Here is a 21,362-nt window from a genome sequence, read left to right on the forward strand (position 1 = left end):
CTTTAGATCACTCTAGCAGGTGCTTTTCATCCCTGCTTTCTCCTTTAGTCACTGTGTTCTGCCTGTATTTTCTTTCTCCTTATTTCCCCTTTTATGCTTTTCTGTCGAGCAAGGTCCAATGACTTGTGCTCATTTTCAGTGAAATGAATAAATATACTAAATCGGGTTTATAGTGTGAAATGACCATTGCAATTTACAATAAATGTTATGTCATGAAAACAGTGTATGTAGCCCTACTATACACAGGAACTATCAGACATTGGGAAGTGTAAGTGTGTAATAGTTTTTATTTTGGGGCAACAATTTTTTGGGTGCATGTGTACATGTGCAAAGCAAAATGCAGTCAATCAAAGTGGAGGCATCCAGTGGCTGGAGTGGGGTGGCCTGTTGATCAATACATTCTGCTGGGATGGAAGGGACTACACTTTGAGTGAAATGTCAACAGACCAATGGTGAAAAGGCATTGATTGGGAACCTCTTTATATGGAGAAGTAAATTGTTATTTTAACTCTTCTTTACCACGAAGATCTACATTTCAATAAACAGGAAGGGTTTTAAGTTGGCTGTAAAAACTGGCTGTGAGACTGCGCCACAATGTTTGTCTACGATGGCGTTTCAGTCTGGCAGTCGGCTCTGGCTTTATGTACCTTAGAAATACATACCACATTTAGGTTTGCTGAACGCAGTGCCCTGTGGGGTGTATGTTTTTTTTTTACTTTCTCCTGTTCATAAGCATGGCGCTTTTTTTTATGACTCGCCTAGGCAACGTTTGCGTTGTCTCTTCGCAACATGCTGCATTCAGGTATGGAATTGAAGCTCTGCCAATTTTCGCCGTTCATTTCATTTGGCTCCTCTTACTGTCCTTTCTAGATGGTGTTTTTTATTTTATGAATAAGATTAGAAGTCCCTCCTTAGTACTACCTTTTCTCATTTTGTAACCTCCCATGAGGACTGCCCCATGTGTTGTTAATAAGTATGTTTTCTTTACAGTCTGTGAGCACTATTTTCTTTAATGACTTTCTCCTATTTCATACATGACATGCTCACCTGCAACTGCTTATATATATTTTTTAAGCTGCACAGCACGCCTTGCTTTATCTTATCTTATGTTTTAGCTTCAACAATGGCAGCCGGGACACTAATGCTGCACATGACCTAATATATTTTTTTTAAAGCAATGCTTCACACCTCACTTTACTTTGTTTTTTTAAAGTCATGCTATTTTTTGTTGTTTTGTTTTATCACAAGCGCGGCACTCTTCAGGCGCAATGTTTGGATGGCGCCTTGATCTCAAGGACGCCTATCTCACAATACCCATTTTCCTTCCTCACAGGCGGTTCCTGCAGTTCCCCTGGCGGAACAAGGTGTACGAGTACACCACTCTTCCGTTTGGTCTTTCCTCCACGCCTTGGTGTTTCACCGAGGTTCTTCGGCCGCTGATCGAACGACTGAGGGCATCTGGTATGCCTCTGATCGTATATCTGGACGACATCCTGCTCATGGCGCAGTGCCCACAGGCCTTATTGCGTCAGCTTCAGTTAGCGATCACCGTCTTTCAGAGCTTGGGCTTCATTATTAACTAAGCGAAATCCACTCTTGTTCTGGCTCAGAAGGTGGTGTTCCTGGGTTTTGTGGTCGACTCGGTGGCATCCACACTAAGCCTCCCATCTCGGAAAATGACGAAGATCTGCCACAAAATCAGGAGAGCTCTTGTTCAATCCCGCCTGTCTCTGCATCAACTTGCCCGGATAGTGGGTCTTCTATCGGCCTCCATCCAGGCGATCTTTCCGGGCCCGTTGCATTACACGGCCCTCCAGCTCCTCAAGGCCCGCCATCTTTGCAAGGGTCTTTCCTACTCTCAGAAGGTCACCCTTTCGGCCGAGGCCAAGGAGGAGCTCCAGTAGTGGCTTGCAATATGGAAGCCTGGAATGGGCGGGCGATCTTCGGTTCCGCGCCCGATAACGTTATCGAGTTCGACACCAGCGGGTCCGGCAGGGGTGCGAGGTGTGGAGAGCTCACAACAGGTGGTGTGTGGTCTACGCAGGAGCAACTGCTCTGCATCAACTGTTTGGAGCTCTTAGCAGGCTCCTTCCCGATCTGGTGCTGGACCGAGGACTCGTTCTGGTCCTACGTTCTCCTCAAGATGGACAATGTATCTGCGGTCCGGTACGTCAACCATCTAGGGGGTACCCGATCGTGGGCTCTATCTGACCTGGCAGCAAACTTCTGGCAGTACTGCCTGGTTTACCACGTTTCGGTGGTGGCGGAGTACCTCCCGGGTCAAGATAACCAGGTGGCGGATTTTCACTCGAGGCATTTACAGGACGTGAGCCTGTGGAAACTCCATCCAGGTGTGTTCGTGGACTTTCAGCACATCTGGGGTCCGTTTTCGGTGGACCTCTTTGCCTCCCGTTTGGATTTCCAGCTTCCCCATTTCTTTCGCTGGAAGCTAGATCCTCTAGCGACCAGCACAGATGCCTTCCTGCAGAACTGGAGGGAGGAGGAGGGTTACGCCTTTTCCCCGTTCACCATGCTGACCAGGGTCTCGGCCCATGTGCGTCGCCAGAGGGCAGATTTGGTACTGATATCACCAATTTGGAGAGCTCAAGCGTGGTTTCCCGTTCTTCTGGAACTTTCGTGGGATTTTCCAATCCTACTCCCCGCTTCCCGACTCTTCTCCTCAATCCTGACGGAGCTTTTCATCCACTCACTCAGGGGTCCCCTGCCCTGATGGCGTGGCGGATTACTGGGATGATGGGCGGTCCCAGGCCTTTCGGGAGCAGTTGAGAAGTTCATATCTAAAGACTGGGCCGATAGTACAGTCAAGCGGCACCGCTCCTTTTGGAGAGGATGGGTTAGTTGGTGTGTGCGACGGAGTCTTAATCCCGTGGCAACAGACTTCGATCCTAAATTTTTTGGCCACCTTGTCGGAAGACGGGTTGGCCTATAGAATCATTAATACCTTTCGGTCGGCCATCTCTGCTGGTCATTCCATGGTGGATGGCTCTCCGGTGGGCGAGCATCCTCTGGTTTGCCCCCTCCTTCGGGGCATTCGCCTCTCGCTGCCATTGGAACCTCGCTATTCCCAGTTGTGGGATGTCAATCAAGTCTTGAACCTGGTCCTGTCATGGCAACCAAACCGTTCCCAGTCCAGGAAAGAACTTTTAGCCAAGCCGGCCATGCTCTTTTGCCTTATATTGTGCAGGCAAGTTTCGGATGTCCGGGCACTGAGCGTCTCCGGCAGGATCTTCTCCCCCTCCGGGGTCACCTTCACGGTCTGGAGGCGGATGAAGTGCGGGACAACTTCTATTTCATACCCGGCCTTTCTGGGTTCTCCTAAACTCTGTGTAGTGTCTTGCCTCAAGGATTACGAGGAGATGACAGAGGAATTCCGTCTTCCAGGGGAGCGACAGTTGCTCATCACCCTCAAGAAACCCCATAAGGCAGTCTCCTTCCCCACGATAGCCCGTTGGGTGCGGTGAGTGATGCAGGAGTCTGGGATTAATCTCCGGGCCTTTGGTGCCCATTCTACTAGGGGGGCCATGGCCTCTAAAGCATTTATCTTTGGGAGCTCGTCTGGAAGACATTCTCAATGCAGCAGACTGGTCTTAGGACTCCACCTTTAAACGGTTTTATTTAAAGCCGGTGCTAGATATGGCACACTTGGTGGTTAGCAAGCTTTAAACAAGCATAATCCTCGCCTCTGGTCCTGACATTGAATGAAAAATGTCCTAGCTAGAGTAACGGAAAGTTTCAATTCTATTAAGGACTCGGAGGCGAAGATTAGGCCACCCAGGGTACCAGTTTGATTGTTACCTTCCTGCCCTCGTACTGGGGTAAGTAACTGGTTTTCAGGCTTTTTTAAATTCTCTTGAGTAAGCATTGTGTATGTTATGGTGTCTTCTTTCCCCTGTAGTGTTAAACCTTAGCCACTACAATTGCTTATAATGTGCCTTCTTTCTGCAGGTAACTCTGGCAAACAAGATTCGTGAGGATCTAGGACTGGCTGGTCTAGAGCGATGAAAGAGGGGAAATGGAGAGTAACAGAGGACTACATACTCCCAGGAGCCCTGTGATTGGTGCTTTGGAAGTGGACTGTCTATCCATGGACACTCTATTGTTCTTGTGTTATTATTCCTAATGGTTTCATGGGAATAGAGTTTTTTTTTTTTTACTTTGAATGGCTGCTATCAATAAAGTGAAGAAAGATGAGCATAATCCTCACCTCCGAGTCCTTAATAGAATTGAAAGTTTCCGTTACGTTAGATAGGACATTTTTCATTCCTGCTGACAGTGCTAGTCATTTCCTTCCTTACTTCCCTCTATCCAGTTGGATAAAAATTCTGTCAGTGGAACTTCTTGTAACCACAGCTCCAAAAATGCATGAATCTGAGTCGAAACCGGAGACCATCACATATATGTTGGAAACATTCACATCTCTATCAATATTTCATGGTGCAAGAACCCTAATGTGACGGAATGAAGGCCCCTGACATTACGCCCAGCTCCTTCCTATATGTGGTAGCGCAAGATAAAGAGACTTGACAAAGGCTAATGACGCTCGAGGCTGCTGCAGCGCGCACACACCCGACTTTCAGGGCAGCCCCGAGAGTCAAAATTGTTACCACTTATGTACCTTTCTCTAAAGGGGTTCCTGAGATCCCTCCATGGAGCACAGTGGGCTTGCACCGTCTAAGCATAGAAAAGGAGAGGGGCTCACCTGAAGAAGGTGTGGTGCTCCACGCAGCATTTCCAAAGGTGCTTGCAAGCGGTCTTGCTGTGTGTTTCAAAAAAGAAGGACGTCTCATTGCACTGGAACAAAAAACACAAAACAAGAAATCACTGTGAATTATTCTCCACACGGGGCAACAGAAGACACCCGGGCTACATATCCTGCCGACCCTTACAACAGTCACTGAATGAGCCTTCACCTTGCTTGACCTTACAATTATGAAATGTATCGACCGACTTTTCTAATGGAGACTCTGCGAATGAATGTATGGGGCACTAATAAAATATACGACCTCTTATGAAACAGGTAAGGTTTTTCTAGTCCTTTTTTAACCGGCACACTTGTCTTGCAGACTAAGGCAAATTTTGGGGCCAGAAGCCAATTGGATAGATTTTGCTCTTGGTGTATCGCTTTGTTCGCCCTAAGTTGGCAGGGTATGCTCAGACGTGAGTCCCTTGCTCACTTGGCCACTGGATTCAAGATAGCCTGGCTGATGAGGATTATGAATCCGAAACCGGTCCCAGGATGCTTGTTTCCGGTCCAGGGAAGACATGGCTTGGCAGTTCGGGCTGGACTGTTCCCATGAGGCACAGGGTCAGACTGATTTGCATATGGCCATGTCTGAACTGGGGTGGCTGAGTGAGCTAAAGAATGGTGATGGATTTAACCCAGATCAGTTGACTGGGGGTGAGTGTTTGATTTGCTCAAACGCTCCGTCCATCACCCCCTTTTGTATCGCTCTTGGTGAATCACCCTGTAGTGAACTGCTGAAAACTTTCTTACCCATCCAAACATCTTACATTTCGCTAACACAAGTACCATACATAGGTTGCCATCAGAGAAAACATCTGGCAAACGAAAGTTGCCAGCAAAATAAAATAAAGCAAAGTATGTCAATCATTCTGATAATACCATGTAATTAACAACAGGCGACAGCTCATGTGTATCAACATCAGCACAACTGCAGCAGGACACTTTAGCAACAGATACCTTCAAATGTCCCTTACCCCAGCGTGAATAGTCAATTTCCTGTGACCTGATCATGCATAAAAACGTGCCGCTTACAGGTGCTTCACTCACGGCAGGTTAATATGTGACGTGAGCACATCGTCCTCAGCCTACAGGTTTACCATACCTGCCAGGCTGTATTGACTTTCCTTTGGGGCAGAATTATTCAATATGCACCTCAAAAAGCAGCCCATATTGTCCATGTATGGGAGATATGACGATTCAGCCCTCACTATTATATTTATTTAGCTACTTATGGAAATACCACAGGGTCAAGAGCTTTTCGTGTACCTGCTCACCAATGAGGCGCCTGAATGTGCTTTCTATACCACCTTCACCTATGATTTAAGTTAAATCTTTATGCTTAGAGGTTGTTGCGTTTTCAGATCATCTTTTAAATGTCGATATCTTTTATTTCATTTTTCCAACAGATTCTTCGTCCCCTGAAGCACTGTTCTCTTGACTTGAAACACCAATATCTCTTAAAAATACTGTCTTTACCACTGTACTCATCATAGACATACACATAGGGCACACACATGTGCATGCGCGCACACATATAAATGCAATTGCAATACAATATGCATGCAAACATACCAACACAAACCTTCTCCTCTCTTCAAATTATAAATATTAATATACACGTTTTATATTGCAGCCAATTACAATACTGTTTCTATTTTGGTGGTGCTCCTCTTAGAGATGCATTCTCCAGACTTAGATGCAGTATTGCATTTGAAAGTAGCTCCAAGGAATCATACGCCCACTGTTGACGCTTACAAAAACGGTTTCATATAGCTTTGCTGCTGTCTACGTATGCAGTCAGTTCACTGACATCTATACCGCCCTCACACTGCTCTGCCACTATCAGGTAGTTAGACACAAACCTGGCTAGATAAAGCTTTCATTTGGTAAACAGCAGTACCTGTCATGGCAGCGCTGGTGAGAACTGAAGCAGACACTCGAGTCAGAGCACCTATAATAATAATAATAATAATAATAATAATAGTCACATTTATAAAGCGCCTGGTTACACTGAACAAGTGTGTCCCCGCGCTGCGGTGCAAACTGCCATGTGTTCTATACAGAGGGGAAAAGATACGTTTTCAGTTTTTTTTCGGAAGATGACCTCCGAACCCTCCAGCTGGAAGCTCTGGGGGAGTTTGTTCCATTGCTGTGCGGCCACAAAGTGAAAGGAACAGGACGCTCTCCCTAATCGGCAACCAGTGGAGGGAGACCAACACCCTCTTAGAAGAGGCTCTCCTCGGAAGCATAAGAACCAAACGAGCTGCTGCATTCTGGATGCTTTGGAGTCTATGCACGCATTTAGTGGAAGCACCCAGGTACAGTTTAATACAATAATCAAGGCGCGATGTCACCAGGGCATGCACCATGGTCTTCCTGGCTGCAGTAGACAACAAATCCAAGGTTTTCCGAAGGCCCCGCAGGATTCCAAAACAAGCGCCTGCCACCCGCCTGGTATGGTACTCGAAGGAGAGCTTGGTATCCAGCCATACCCCAAGGTTCTTAGCCTGAGTGCAGGGCGTGGGGGTGGGCCCCAAACTCTGGGGCCACCATGCCGATGACCACACGGACGGAGCTTTCCCCATCACAAGCACCTGTGTCTTATTGCCATTCAATTTCAGGCAGTTATTAGCCATCCACAGTGCTAGTTCTTGCATGCATGCCATGAAGTTCAAGGGGAATTTGTTTCTGTAGAAGACTTGTGTGGTTGTTTTTTTGTTTGTGTAAGAGGAGGAATAGCAATATTCACAATAAGAATTTTGAAAGCCATGGACCAGTGTTGGCCAGTTGTAGATTGCTCTGGGGTTCAACCCACCACCTTAAACAGCATACTGTGTCCTTCTGGAACCAAGAGTCATATTAGCGGCATCTGATTTTAGTGCAACTTATTTAAAGCGACTGTGCAGTATTTTTATCTCAAAGGCGATGGTTATATTTACAGTATGTGTACCTTTGCAAGACATTGTGCATGATTTTGAAAACCATGATTAAGACTGACAAACTCATAAAATGCGTAGCAATTGGGAGGGTTTCCAGGAACTGTAGGGCTTTTGGAGTCAACCTAATAAGCACTGCTTTCCTTCTGCAGTCCCAGCTTACACACAACTACTGGACGGACTCATATGCCGGCTCGTAGAGGAGGTAGTGAATGATGAAAGCGGTGGCTCTGGCTATTGTTTGGGCCTGAAGGGAGTCACTATCAGGTTGTGACTGCCACAATTGTGTGATAGAACAACACATGCCTCGACAACGCATGCCTGAACCACACAGTCTTAACCACGCATGCCTTTACCATGTAATTACGTGGTAAAGGCCTGATTGTTAAAGTGACGTGTGATAAAGACCACACTCCTGCCCCTCTGCCCTGAGCTCTAAATTCAGCCCTCCTGCAGTCTATTTTACCCGCCACAGCCCTATAAATTTCTCCAAATCATTATCCTGAACCTTAATACTCGATCCCCAGCCCCTAAAAATGACTCAGACTACAGCCCCACTCCCTGAGCCCTAAAACCAGCCCCCATCCCCTAAAACCTACCCCATTTTCCCGCTACTGCAGCCCTATTGCCCCCTCGACCTGAAAACTGCCCCTTTCCTGTCCCCTACCCTGAGCCCTAAAACTCAGCCCCCTAAAAACTACTCTGACCCCAGCCCCCTCCCTGAGCCTTAAAACCAGCCCCCACCCCCTAAAACCTACCCCCACCTATCCTCTGCCCCAGCACAAGTGCCTCCTTAGCCTGTAAACTGCCCCTTTCCTGTCCCCTGCCCGAAGCCCTAAAACTCCTGACCCCCCAGCCGGCCCTGAAAACTACCCCTAACGCAAACTACCCCCACACCATCCCCTGCCCTGAACCCTAAAACTCCCTACCCCCAGTCCTGAAAACAATCCTTACACCCCCAGCCCCCAAAACGACCTCAACCCATACAAATCACCCCCCACCCCATCCCCTGCCCGAGTCCTAAAACTCCTGAACCCCTCCAAGCCTTGAAAACTACCCAGAACCCCTACAAACTACCCCCAAAATCCCCAAAACCCAACTTACCTAACCACTCATCCTGATGTTTCCTCTTCCTGCTCTTCCGAAGAGCTGTAGCCAGCAACTAGACCGCGCATATGCCTTAACCACACATATGCTTGGTTAAGGCATATGCGTAATTAAGGCAAGCGTGGTTAAGTTTGCAATGTCAGAACACACGTGGCTGAAGCCGCGGAGTTCCTTCTGTTTCCCGACTGCCACTGCCTCATTTTTTGTGTTGGTATATGGGGGCAATTTCTTATACCCATACTCTCCTATAGTACAGGCAGCCCACCCCTTCAGGGAATTGACCCAGCCCTGCCTTTCAAGCATTAAGGGTGGAACCCCACAGAAGTGTAGAAGGCAGTGTCTGCACGGAACTTCGTCTATAAAATGCCACATTCCCAAAAGAGAGTGGTCTTAGCAATTTCCTCAACTTTGACGGAATCCCTTCCAGAGTTGCTGACATCACCTCTACTGATTTAGGTATTTAGCCTGGACTACACTCTCTAACTTGCTCACTTAAAACCTCCTAGTGAGGGCTGTGCCTTGACTTTCCTCTTGTATAAAAAACCTATCTTTCCTTCTCTTTCCTCCTCAGTCCTCCAAATGGCTTAATTAACTTAACATGTTCTGCAGAAACCACACATAAAGGTCAGACAGGTTGACCTAGTTAGCAGTTTAGCAAGATATGACCACGCTCTACACGGCCACATAAGTATGCGCTATTTTATGTTTAAATTCTGAGAACCTGCACCCACATGGTGGGTTTCTGTTTGTCATCACAGAAACTACTAAAGGTCAATATGTCATGTGGCGTTGTACTTACTTTGTGGTTTGTGGTTTCTGCGCATATATTCCTCTGCCCGTTTACTACTTCGGACATCAGGTTGCATATCCATTGAGGTGACTGATCTCACCTGCAATATTTGAGTACACCTATATTGCGTTGCCTATTGAGTTTTGATTTTTCGTTCTCAGATTTTTCCAATATCATATGGAAGTGCAACCAGTCTACTGCAGAAAGTACTTCAGCTAGCCAGAACCTTGCCTCTAGTCTTCCCATGCCTCCCAGCCAGTGGCCCGCGATGCAGTACGGAGAGCCAGTGAATCCAAAATGAAGTGTGCAGCAGAGTAGCAATACAACATTGCAAGCAACACTGAGCTAAAAACAGCAGCTGCAGTACTTCTGCTTCTATATGTGCATTATGATCCCGGAAAACAAATTAGGACCAGTCTGCTCATGATTCTTCTTTGCACGTGTCTTAGACTCTTACAAGATGATAAATGCACCATTTGCCCTCGGACTAGGTAAGCACTTAAAAAATGATTAAAACATATATCCCACTTGGCACAGTTCAGGAAAGCCTGTGGGGATGTTTTATCTGCTACAGATTTGCCAAGCTGCCTGCAGGTATATCATGTTTTATTTAATATTAATATGTACAGTAGTTATCGAATAAGTTATGGACGGCGTAAGAACTATGCTAAAGACTCTTATCAGTAAGATTAGCAAAAATGGTCAAATATACAAAAAAAATATTTTAAGTAAAATAAATGTTTTTTTAATCTCTTGATTGCTGAGAGACCTGAAAGTCATTTGTTAATATTTGATCATGTCTACATTCAAACCTTCATAACCATTTTCTATAAGATATCCGACCTATATTTGTGTCCTACTTTACCCACGAGAGTCCAAAGACTTCTGATTTGCCTTTGACAGGCGTCAGAAAATATTTGGTTTACAAGGCGACCCTGATTTAATATCAGGTTCTTGAAAGACTAAGCTATTATCAGCCTCTGGAACTTTCGCCACCTGTCATTTGTTGCATAGAGCCAGTAGGCAGATTACCATAAACATGACATATAGTCCACTTAAACGTCTTCTGATAAAAAAATGCTCAAATCCATTCTTCATGTCAGATAGAAGGTCTCTTAACACATAGATATTAAATTCAGTAATATACTAGCTCTCTTTTGCAACATGTAGTCTTTAGTATCTGTATCTAACTTATAAAAAAACAATGTGAATAGTATCTAGATGTATACTCGCCAACATCTGAGTCTGGGCTTATTAACACTTATCATAAAACGTTGAAATTTAAAAATAAACCAGTATGCAAATGTAAAAGTTCAAAAGGCAAGCAAAGTAGGGAAGAAAGTATAGGAATGAACAGAAGTGAGTGGTTACAATAGGAGTGAGCAAATACAAAGAAGGGTCAAATATGAGGTTCATAAAAGATTCCCGTTTCATCACTCCACAGTGATGCAATATTTTCTTGATACCTATTCATTAACAGGCACCCTCCAACTATTTGAGGCCCACTGTCGTTACCATTAACAGTCCCAGTGAGTTTCTCTCAGTCATGTCCAACAACGTTTTAGTTTTTCGCACAGTTTTCTTGATTATTCTTAATAATAATATTTCTCCAATTCTCTCAACTCAAAGTTATTATCTTGTTTATTGTTGAATTGATATTTAATTAATGGCTCAAATCACTTCTTACTGAATTTTCCACTACTAATGGGTGTCTAGTAATTTCACCCTTTTCTATAGTTTCTTTTGCATTTTCACATTTTCCATTTTGCTGCTGCGCTCGATTTTCTGGACATTTTTACTCTTTCAATTTTCAGTAGTTTAGATGCGATGAATTAGGGTCTACAATTAATACCTATATCTCTTGCTTTGATCGGGGACGTCCTATCAACCATCTTAAAACTGTGTACATACTCCCTCTTACCACAGAATAGTGCTTGCAATCAGACACGTTCCTGGGGAGGCAATGCAGAGTTATCCTAAAGATACCACCCCCTAGATTCCCTCCCACTCTTCCCAGGAGTTACCTTGAAGCCTATGTGCATCAAGTTTGTCGCTAGATTCATTCCTTTGACACTAATGCTTAAACAACATTTTACTTATTTCGTACTCTGATATATGGTGGCCATTTTTGTAGTTTGTGTAAATTCCTATTTAGTCTCCTATCTTGACTTCTTCCACAGGCCAAATAATGAATTGAAGGAGGGCAGCCTCATGATTACTCAATCCTATAAAATAAGGTGGCACCTCAGCAAGTTCTCACAGGACATCACGTACAGCTCCAGAGCGGGCAGCGCTGAGCCTTATCTAAACAGAACATCATTTATCCAAGCTCTACATTTCAACTAGAGTGCACAGGCAGTGCATAGCCACAGCTTACATAAGGTGTCTTGGCACACATCCCCAAAATCCAAAATAACTGCTTGCACACTTGAGCAGCTTACACTGAAAGATACATTCAATCTGCCTTGGATACCAACATATTCCCTCATAATAAAAACGCCTCCAATAATCTCACAGCAAACCACTTCCATCCTGCTCACTTGAGAACCCATTCCTGTACACGCATGTAGTCTCTATCCTGCTGGATTCCTTTCGTTCATCTCTTAAATGATTGCAGCGTTGTGATTGGTCAGGGGAGCCTATGTGTGCTTCCTGTTGTTCCAGGAGTCAAGACGAGGAGAGTAGGAGCAGAGAAGCAAGACACGGTGGCAAGGTAAGTGTTTATTTCTTTTTTTTACATTGTGCATAACCCCGCACGCGCGCTTCCCCCCTCCCTGTGCCTGCTCCGCCACCCGCGAACCATGCCAGCTACAACTGCTCACTGCCTTACACAACTTTCGATCAAAACTATTATGATCATCCTTGTTCAAAGAGCAGACATCAATACTACTGTAAAAAAATACATCAATGTCAAACTGTCAGCTGCATGCACTACAACACCATTCTAATTAAAACAACAACACAAAAGGGGTCACCTGTAATTCACAAACGTTCTATATATGAGGCACACCAACTCAAAGCCTTTTTGATATAGTGCTGACGCGCATTTTTAATATAGTGCTAATGTGCTTTTTCTTTTTTTAAACAAACAGAGGAGTGGGTTGAGAAGCAAGTAGGGGGTGGGGAAACATGAACGGAGGGAGGGCTGAGGAGAAGAATGCGGGTGTGGGAGAGAAAGACAAGATAAAGACAACGAAGGGCTGGGGATGGAGAACCACACACAGTAGAGGTCCGTAGAGTGGGCGTTCAAGCACATGGACAACGGAGAGCGGGGCATGGGGAAGCAATCACAATAGAGGGCTGGTCAGTGGGGGGGGGCAAGCATATGAACAATGGAGGGCGTGTTGGCAAGCACACAGACAATGGAGGGCAGGAGGGCATGTGAAGAACACAGACAAAAGGGTACAAGGGCACGATTAATGGTTCTAGGCTCCAGAGGAGGGATAAAAACCAGAAGAGGAAGGAAAGCCAACAGAAGCTGATGAATAAGAAGGAAGCAAATGAGAGTATCAGTAAAGTCAACCAATGTAAAGCAATGGAGGAGCTCTAACTCCGCTGTAAGGGCAGTAATATGTTTTGCAATAGATAACGCAGTCCTTGTGTTAGGTGAGACCTACAAATTGTAAATAAAATAAAAAATGTAGAGTACATACAGAGTGCACCAATCCAAAATTCCCCACTTCTCTTGTTCAAAAAGATAACATGTCCGTTTTGGTTCACATAGGCAGCGAGATAAAAGGATGCCTACTGTAATTACCTTAAGTATAACTGTACGCACTCGAACATTGGCTTTCACTTAATTTCTAATGGAAGAGGTCTGTATCGAAACCATACAATTCCTGAAGGTAAAGGATACTGGGGAACCAAGGGTGTGGTTAGTTCCACAAGCACTGCCAACCAATAATGGATGTATTTTCAAATACTATCACTGTGACAAATGAAAACCATGTACAGCTAGTCAACAGAGTCGTCAAAGTTCAATGCCATGACTGGCTAAAACCATTGAGCTAAACTGATCGAAATGATTCCAGGACTGCACTAATTCCATTACAATCCTGAGTGTCAAAGTTTTGAAAAGCACACTACTCATTACTTTGTGAAGGGGCAATGTCCAGCTAAATCTATTACATGACCAAATATGGTCTTGTATGACCACATATAGCCTCTTACGTGCACATGCAGACTTAAATATAGGTGCAGCCATCAAATGCCACGAACAGCCCTCTATACTCAGGTACAGCTATTAACATACCCAGCTACTACTAAAACATGCCTATAACAGCCACACATGCTAAATCGTAGGTCCAAGAGCAGCTTTGTGTGCCTAAGTGTAGCCTTATACTCAGTTACAGCCTGACATACTTAGGCACTATGATCACATTACTTCTGCAGCCATACATGGCCAAGGGATAACATCACTTATAGAATGCTTTACACAGAACAGAAGACCATTTTGCAAGAAAAATTTGATCTTTAAAAATAACCATTAATTAGAAAATAAAGAAAGGTGATGTAGCTGAGACAAATGGAGTTTGAGGAGGAAATTTAAGTCACTTGATTGGTAGAAAGCAGTGGCAAGAACAAATTTGCTCTTCGACATAGTTGCAAAAGAGGATTTTTTAAATACGAGTCAAAAAGGTAAAATGTTCATTTGAAAAGAGTTAACTTTGAGCTTGAATTTATAAGAGTTTGCGATTTTACAGTCACAACTAGAAATGGCTTCTGAGGTCTATGAAGCAACTTGAGATGGAGAGCACAGTGCTCAGGGCTGAAGGCTTTTGGGTGTTTTAGAACCATGTATGGGAAGAGGGAATGATAAAGATAATACTGGCTAATTGATTTCACAGTACTGGGTAACCGGGTCAAATGTTCAGCTGCACATTCCCAGGCACTGCCATCCTATGCCACTTGGCTGTTATCGGGACGGACACGGAGTCGAGTGGCCTGCTGGATTCAGTGCTCAGCTCCCAGCATTCTTAGTCCTCTGAAACTGTCACCGTCGCAGGGTTATTAACTTTAACTCCCTTTTCTAGCATTTCATAAATCCGACACAGATTTGTGCCACACTTCCCAGAGTCCATTGGATTTGTAGGGTAATTTATTTGTTTTTCATGTACAAAGTGCCTGATTTATTGTCCAGCGATCAGTCAGCAGCAGTTACAGCAGATTAACAGCGAGGGGTGGGGCTGTAACAGCAGGGAGCTGAGCTGGCTGACACGGCTGGAGGAAGTGACGGCCTTCCTTAATGGAAAGAGAAAGAGTCGCGGGGAGGGCAGAGCAGCACCGTCCCGGGATCTCGCAGCAGAGCCGAGTCCCCGGGACAGAACAGCAGTCAGTCCTGGGACATGAGAATCACCATCCCCCGAGTGCTGCCCTCCCGCGCCAGACTCTGGGGGAAACTTTCTGCAAACTTTAGACATAGCTGCCAAGGTTGCAGATTGCGAAGTGTGACATTTTCATAATTTCAGTGCAATTATGAGTGACAATTCAACGACTATGAGTGACACTTCCTCACATGCGAAATCGAGCAATGAAGACGAGGGACAAACATACATGCCAGCAATTGCACCCATTTGAGCAAGGAAAAAAACTCGTAAGAAGACCTTAAAACATCTGCAAAGCACTGCAATTGGAAAGGCACTAACCCAGTGCCCTTGTAATGGGTGGGAGTAACGTGTGTTCTACTTATTCATTGTGTCTCGACTTGGTCTGGGATTGTTGTTTTGCATTTTGGAATGATAAATAACAGCGAACATTAGAATGCATAGAAAATTCCAGGGCTGGGTAAAACATTCATACGGTTTCCATAGCTGCTAAGGTTTCAGGTTGCCAAGTGTGACATTTTCATAATTTGACTACGAGTGACACTTTCTCACATGCAAAATCAAGCAATGAAGACGAGGGACAAACATACATGTCAGAAATGACACCCATTTGAGCAACGAAAAAACTCGTAAGAAGACCTTAAAACATCTGCAAAGCACTACAATTGGAAAGGCACTAACCCAGTGCCCTTGTAATGGGTGGGAGTAACGTGTGTTCTACTTATTCATTGTGTCTGGAGTAACGTGTGTTCTACTTATTCATTGTGTCTCGACTTGGTCTGGGTTTGTTGTTTTGCATTTTGGTATGATAAATAACAGCAAACATTAGAATGCAAAGAAAATTCCAGGCCTGGGTAAAACATTCATACGTTTTCTCCCACACAGACATCCGATGAAGAAAGTATATTTTATTGGCGGCAGCACAGCATTTCTGGATACCACTTAACTTTCAAAACTAAGCTTTTAATTCAAGAAGGCATAGCAAACCTTCATTACCTCCCGTCCCTCCCTCGCCTTCCTTCAGCACAATTGAGGCCCCGCCTCCCACCCAGACCCACCCCCAGCATAAAAACTCTGCCCGCCCCCACCTCCACCTGTTTTTTTCTGTCTCCCTAGTGTGACTTACCTTTCAGCTCCTCTCTGTGGCGGTGCCGGGGAGTCTTCGGTCTGGTTCTCTGCTACGGCGGTGCCCTCTGCAGCGTTCTCCTGGCTGTGCCTCCTCTCCTCGTCTCCCTCGTGGTATGGGGGCGGAGCGGTGGTTCAGGAATCCTCGGCGGTGTCCGGCGGTCCTCCTGTGGCTGGGGCTGCGTTTCCGGGTCGGGCTGTGTGGCTGCCTCCTCCCGGTATGCTGTCTTCCCGGAGGCCAGGTAGGGCGGGTTTCTGCCCGTTTTCTGTTGTTTTTCCCCTTCCATTCGTTGGCGCTGATGCGTTTTCCTGGAGGCCGGGGTTTGTATCCTGCCTGTGCTCCTGATGCTTTGGCCTGTCTGCCGCTGGGTCGCTTGGGGTTGGTGGGGGCATGCTGTTGTCCTCTTCCTCTGCGGCTGGGACTCCGGTCCCCCTTTGGGCGCCCTGGTCGCCTGGGCTCCGTGGGGGTTGTTCTGCCTCTCTTGTCTGGCTGGTGCTCTCCTGGATTGAGGCTGCTCGGCAGGGCTCGTGTCGGGGTACCACGTGGGTGGTCGCCGTCCCCCCGCTTTTTTCTCTGGGGGCTCGTTTACTGGAACGCCTGGAGCCGCACATTCACTCTTTGGCCTCTCTGGCGCGAGTTCGGGGCTCATTCGGACCGCTGCTCGCGTGCTGGCTTCTCTGATGCAATCGGCGTCCCCCCTCTTCCTTCTTTAGGACTTGTGCCCTGCTGCTGTCCTGTGTTCTGGTGTGTGGAGGTTCTGTTGGTGCCTTCTATCCCCTCTTCGTCCATCGGTTCCTGTGGGCGGCTGTTTCCCGTCTGGGTGCTTGGATGCTGTGGATCCTTCTCCCGCCTCTGGCTCTGTCTGTGGCTCCAGGGTGGTGGGCGTGCAGGACGTGGGTCTCTGGGCTCCTGTGCTGGTCGGCTGGGTTTTCCTCTTTCCTGCTGGGCTGGGACTCTGGGTTTCTTTCCTTGGTGTTCCCGGCCCTCCCGGTTGGCCTTGCCCTTTGGTCCCGGGGTGGGGGCTGGTGCGATGTGTGTGGCGTGCGTTGCTCGTACTGGTTGTATGTGCTTTCTGCTTGTGGCTTTGTCCACTGTGGTACTGGCCTGCTGACAGTTGCTTGTTGGTTGCCTATGGGCCTGCCGTATGGGGTCTCTCCTCTGCCCTCCGTGTTCCTTCTGCGCTGTGTTGCTCCTGGAGGGTTTTCAGGTTTCTTTACACGCTCGGTTGGTGTCTGGGGTTTCGCTTCTGTGCTGCTCATCCCTCTCTTCCTCCAGTGGCTTTGCTTCTTGGTGGGGGTCGCCCCTTTCCTCCCGTTGTGCTGCCGGACTCTGTCCTGGCCGTGCTGCTTGGTGGGTCTGCTGTTCTGCTTGGCTGCTGCTGTTGCGCTGGGTGGCCTGTTCTCTGCTTCTTCTGTGCCCTCCTTGATGTGGGGTTTCCTGGATGGGGCGTCCTGCCTTTCCCGCGTGCCTTTCACTGGGGCCTCCCCGTTCTCCCCGCTGTGGGTGTCTCCTCTGGCTTTCGGGTGTTCGTGGTTTTGGCCATTTGTTCGCCCTGGCTTGCTGCCTCCTTTTCTGGGTGCCGTGCCCTGTTGGGTTCCTGTCACTGCTGTCTGGTCGATTCTCTGTCTGTGGGTGGTCGTCTTTGGCATTTCCTCCTCTGTGGCTGCGGGACGTTTCTGTTGACGGGGTCCTGTGTGCGGTGGTTCATGGGTGCTGGGTCGGCTTGGTGCCGGTTCCTCCGGTTCGTTGCGGGTTCCTCTGCCGGTGCCCGTCTCCGGTTCCTGCTGGGTGGCTCTCCTGGACTGGGTGTCCTGTTTGCTTGCCTTTTGTTCCCTCTGCTGGGTTCCTGTCGGTGGGGCTCGGGTTTTGGGCCCGCACCGTTATGTTGCTGGGGCTGTGGTGTCCGGTGGCTTTGTGCCTGTTCCAGTTCTCCTGGGGGTCTGCTCCTGGCTTCGGCCAGTTCCCTTCCGTGTGTTGGCCTTTCGGGTGGCTTTTCCGCAGGCTCTGCCTGGTGGTTTTTGGCGTGCCCTGGGTTTTGGGGGGGGGCGCTTCTCTCCGCTGACGCTGCTTCTTTTCTGCGTTTCCTGTGGTTCTCTGTGTGGTACCCTGGGTATGCGTCCTTGCCCTTCGGCCTCGGGCCTTCGACTGGGTCTTCCGGCATGTCCGGTTGCTCTCGTGGCTCTCCTTCATGCGGCAGGGGTGTTCCCTCTTCCTTCTCTAGTCGGCCTCTTGCGACTTACGGCTGGGGTGTCTTTTTGCTCGGTCTGTTCGGGAGATCCTTTGTGGTTCTTCTGGTGGTCGGGTTTTTGGTGGCCCGGGGTGTGTCTTCGCTGATCCCCTCTCTGGGCCTGGGGTTTGTCGGGGGCCGTTTTCGGACTGTGCTCTGCCCCGTTCCCTTGTCCGGGGGGCCTGGTCTCTCTTCCTTCGTGGGTTTGGGCCTTTTTGTCCCGGGTTCCTCGGGCGGTCCTGTGGCTGGGGGTGCTGGGGCACCTGGCTTCTGTGGTGTTCTGGTTCTCTGGGCTCGTTTTCTTCTTCTCTGCCTGTTTGTCTGGCTCCTGTTGGGTTGGTCTCCGGGGTCTGTTGTCCCTGTTGCCCTTGTCGGTCCGTCCCCGGGGGTGCTCTCCTGGTGGCTCGGCCTCTGTTGCCTTCTGGTTGGGTGTTCGCTGGCTCTTCCGGCTCCGCTTGTGGTGGCTTCGGTCGCCGGCCTGTTCTGGGCTTGGCTGGGGTCGGTTCGGGTTCCGGTTCTGGTTCCTGCTGCTCTCCTGGGGGTCCTCTTGCTGGCGGCTGTTGTGTCGTTGGGGCTTGCCCTGGTGCCCTTTCGGGGGTCTCTGCGGTTCTGAGGACGTTCCGGTGGCTTGGTCCTCTGCCTCGGTTGGATGGGTCCTGTTTCTGGTCCTTGTCCTTGGTTGCCTGGGTCCTGTTTCTGTGGGCTGGGGTCTGGGTGCTGGGTTTGTCAGCTCTCTGCCTTGGTGGGTGACCTGTGTGCTGGCTGTTTTGCTTTGCTGGTTTCTTGCTTCGTCCTGGGTTTTCTCACGATTTCCCTTCCCGGCTTTTCCGCTGCTCTGGCCTTTCCTGTGCGGGCTCCCTGGGTCTGTGCTCGGGGGTTGCTGCTGCTCCCCGTTGGCCTTAGGCTCTTTGTTTTTCTCTCCTGTCCGGGCTGTGTTGCGCTCGGTGGAGGTTCCTTCCGGTGGCTCTGTGCCCGTTGGGGTTTCGGGCTCTTCCCCTGGGTTCTCTGCGGGCTTTGTGCCTGCTGCCTGGTGGTTGTGCGCCTGGATTCGACTGATTTGGGGGTTCCAGTCTGGTTGGCGGTGGCTTGCGGGCTTCCCGTCGGTCCTCCTCTTGGCTGACCTGTGCTTGGTGTTTGTGGGCCTTTTGGGCCTGGTGTTCTGCTCCGGGTGTTGTTCCCGTGATGCTGGCCTCCTTTTGGTGGGGCGGTTCCCTCCTGCTGGGGCTCTTCTGGGGTTGTCGGTGGCCCCTCTGCGAGTGCGGTGGGCGTCTTTCCGGCTTCTTGGTGCTCCTGTCTTCCTTGTCTGTTGCCTGGTTGTTTTTCCGGGTCTGCTGTGTTTGTTTCCCTGCCTTGTCCGGTCCTTCCCTTCGGGGTCTTTGCTCCTGGGGTTGGTTGTCCTGTCCGGTCCTCCCTCTGGGCCCCTTGCGGGTCTTGGGTTTCGGCTCTTGCCTTTTGGGTTGCCTCCCGCGTGGGCCTGGTCGGGGGGCTGCCTGTCCTGCTGTGCGCACTGTGGCGGCCTGTGTTCCGTTTCTTGGTCCCGGGTTCGTGTCCTCTTGGCCTTTCCTCCTTGGGGTGTCGGCGTGGTCAGCGACTCTGCTTTGGACTGTCGTCGCCCCTATGGGGTCTTGTGGGCCCTGTCTGGGCCGTTTCCCTTCTGTCTGGGCTGTTCGGATCTGTTGGTTTTGGGTCTGGTTCCGTCCTTTGTCCCTCCGGTGACTCGCCGTTTTGGCTCTGTCTCGGGTTGGTTTTGCCTGTGTTCGGTCCTGCTCCTTCCTTGGCTGTGGCTCCTTTGGTTGGTTTGTCTGTCAGGCCTCTTTTTCTGTGGTGCCTGCTGGTTGTGGTGACCTTCCAGGTGGAGGTCTCTGTTTGTTCGCTTTGGTCCGGCTCGGGTGTTTGCCTTCCCCGCTCCGTGGGGTTGTTGGTTTCGGTCCCCTGTCTTGGTGGCTTTTCCTCTGGTGGGGGTTCGGGCTTCGGAGTCTTGTCCTCTTTGCGAGGCCAGGGATGTTGATCTGCTGGGTTTGGGGCACTGTTTGTGTTCTTTGTCACTCAGTTGTCCGTCTCTGTGTTTTTCTGCTTGCTATGTCCTCAATTGTGCTGAAGGAAGGCGAGGGAGGGACGGGAGGTAATGCGTCCATTTCTTACGATAATGGCATTACTCCTAGTCCTACTCCCTCGCCTTCCTTCAAGGACCCTCCCTCCCTCCCGGTGCGGTTCAACTGAGTGCTAGCTCGGCTTGTTTGTGTACAGGTGGAGGTGGGGGCGGGCAGAGTTTTTATGCTGGGGGTGGGTCTGGGTGGGAGGCGGGGCCTCAATTGTGCTGAAGGAAGGCGAGGGAGTAGGACTAGGAGTAATGCCATTATCGTAAGAAATGGACGCATTACAAACCGAAACGACAAAGACCATCGGGACTCGCACCTCTCTGATGCATGCTGAAGTATCTTGCTAAGTGAGGGCGCGCGTTCTGCTGAGTCAGAGGCCCTGTGCAATGAGGCAACATAACCGAAAACAGGAATCTTTCAACTGTTAAAAGTTGCGCATGGCCAGTAAAGCGCTTAGGCACACTTTCTTTATTTTGAAGGCTGGACGGGTACATTCCATCAAAAGGAGCACCTTGAGGGCATGGGGACTCACCCGACGACCACCGCTCCCGGTCTACACTCTCGGGTGGTCCAACCACGCACCTCAATGCAACGAGCTCGAGCTGCCCGGTGTGGGGAGGCATCCAGAATAAACCTCCGTCTTTCCCTCACTAAGGACGGGTGACCAAAATCAAGGGCTGCTCCCGCCATGAGCCGACACCCGCCGCAATCATCTGCACGTAGGTCGGACAGTCACAGTGAATCACTGTAGGTCAATGGATGATGATTCCGTTAGGGTCTCGTCCCACCCAACCACTTAGGCGGCCGGGCGGTAAATAATAATATTACATTTTGTATGCGCAGGTTCAGGCAGCGAGGCTGTGAGTGAGCAACTGAGGAAGCCCGCACGCTCATTCTCAGATTCCCCCGCCTACCGTACTAACTTCCTGTTGGCGGCCGGACGACGTGACGCGGGAGTACCGCACATCCGGATTTAGGACCCGGCCCC

The 21,362-nt window shown here is 48.7% G+C and overlaps 1 protein-coding gene across 4 annotated transcripts in view; it reads right to left on the bottom strand.

Moving 5' to 3' along the window:
* The window catches only part of EPB41L4A (erythrocyte membrane protein band 4.1 like 4A), a 782,364-nt gene that overhangs the window by 245,469 nt on the left and 515,533 nt on the right, over nt 1-21,362 (bottom strand). For all 4 annotated transcript variants that reach the window (XM_078675499.1, XM_078675502.1, XM_078675501.1 and 1 more), the window contains exon 10: nt 4,721-4,812. In XM_078675499.1, coding sequence (XP_078531625.1) covers nt 4,721-4,812 — 92 coding nt within the window. The remainder of the gene's footprint in view (nt 1-4,720; nt 4,813-21,362) is intronic.

The sequence above is a fragment of the Lissotriton helveticus genome, chromosome 2_1, assembly GCF_964261635.1.
Source record: "Lissotriton helveticus chromosome 2_1, aLisHel1.1, whole genome shotgun sequence".
Classification (NCBI taxonomy): domain Eukaryota; kingdom Metazoa; phylum Chordata; class Amphibia; order Caudata; family Salamandridae; genus Lissotriton; species Lissotriton helveticus.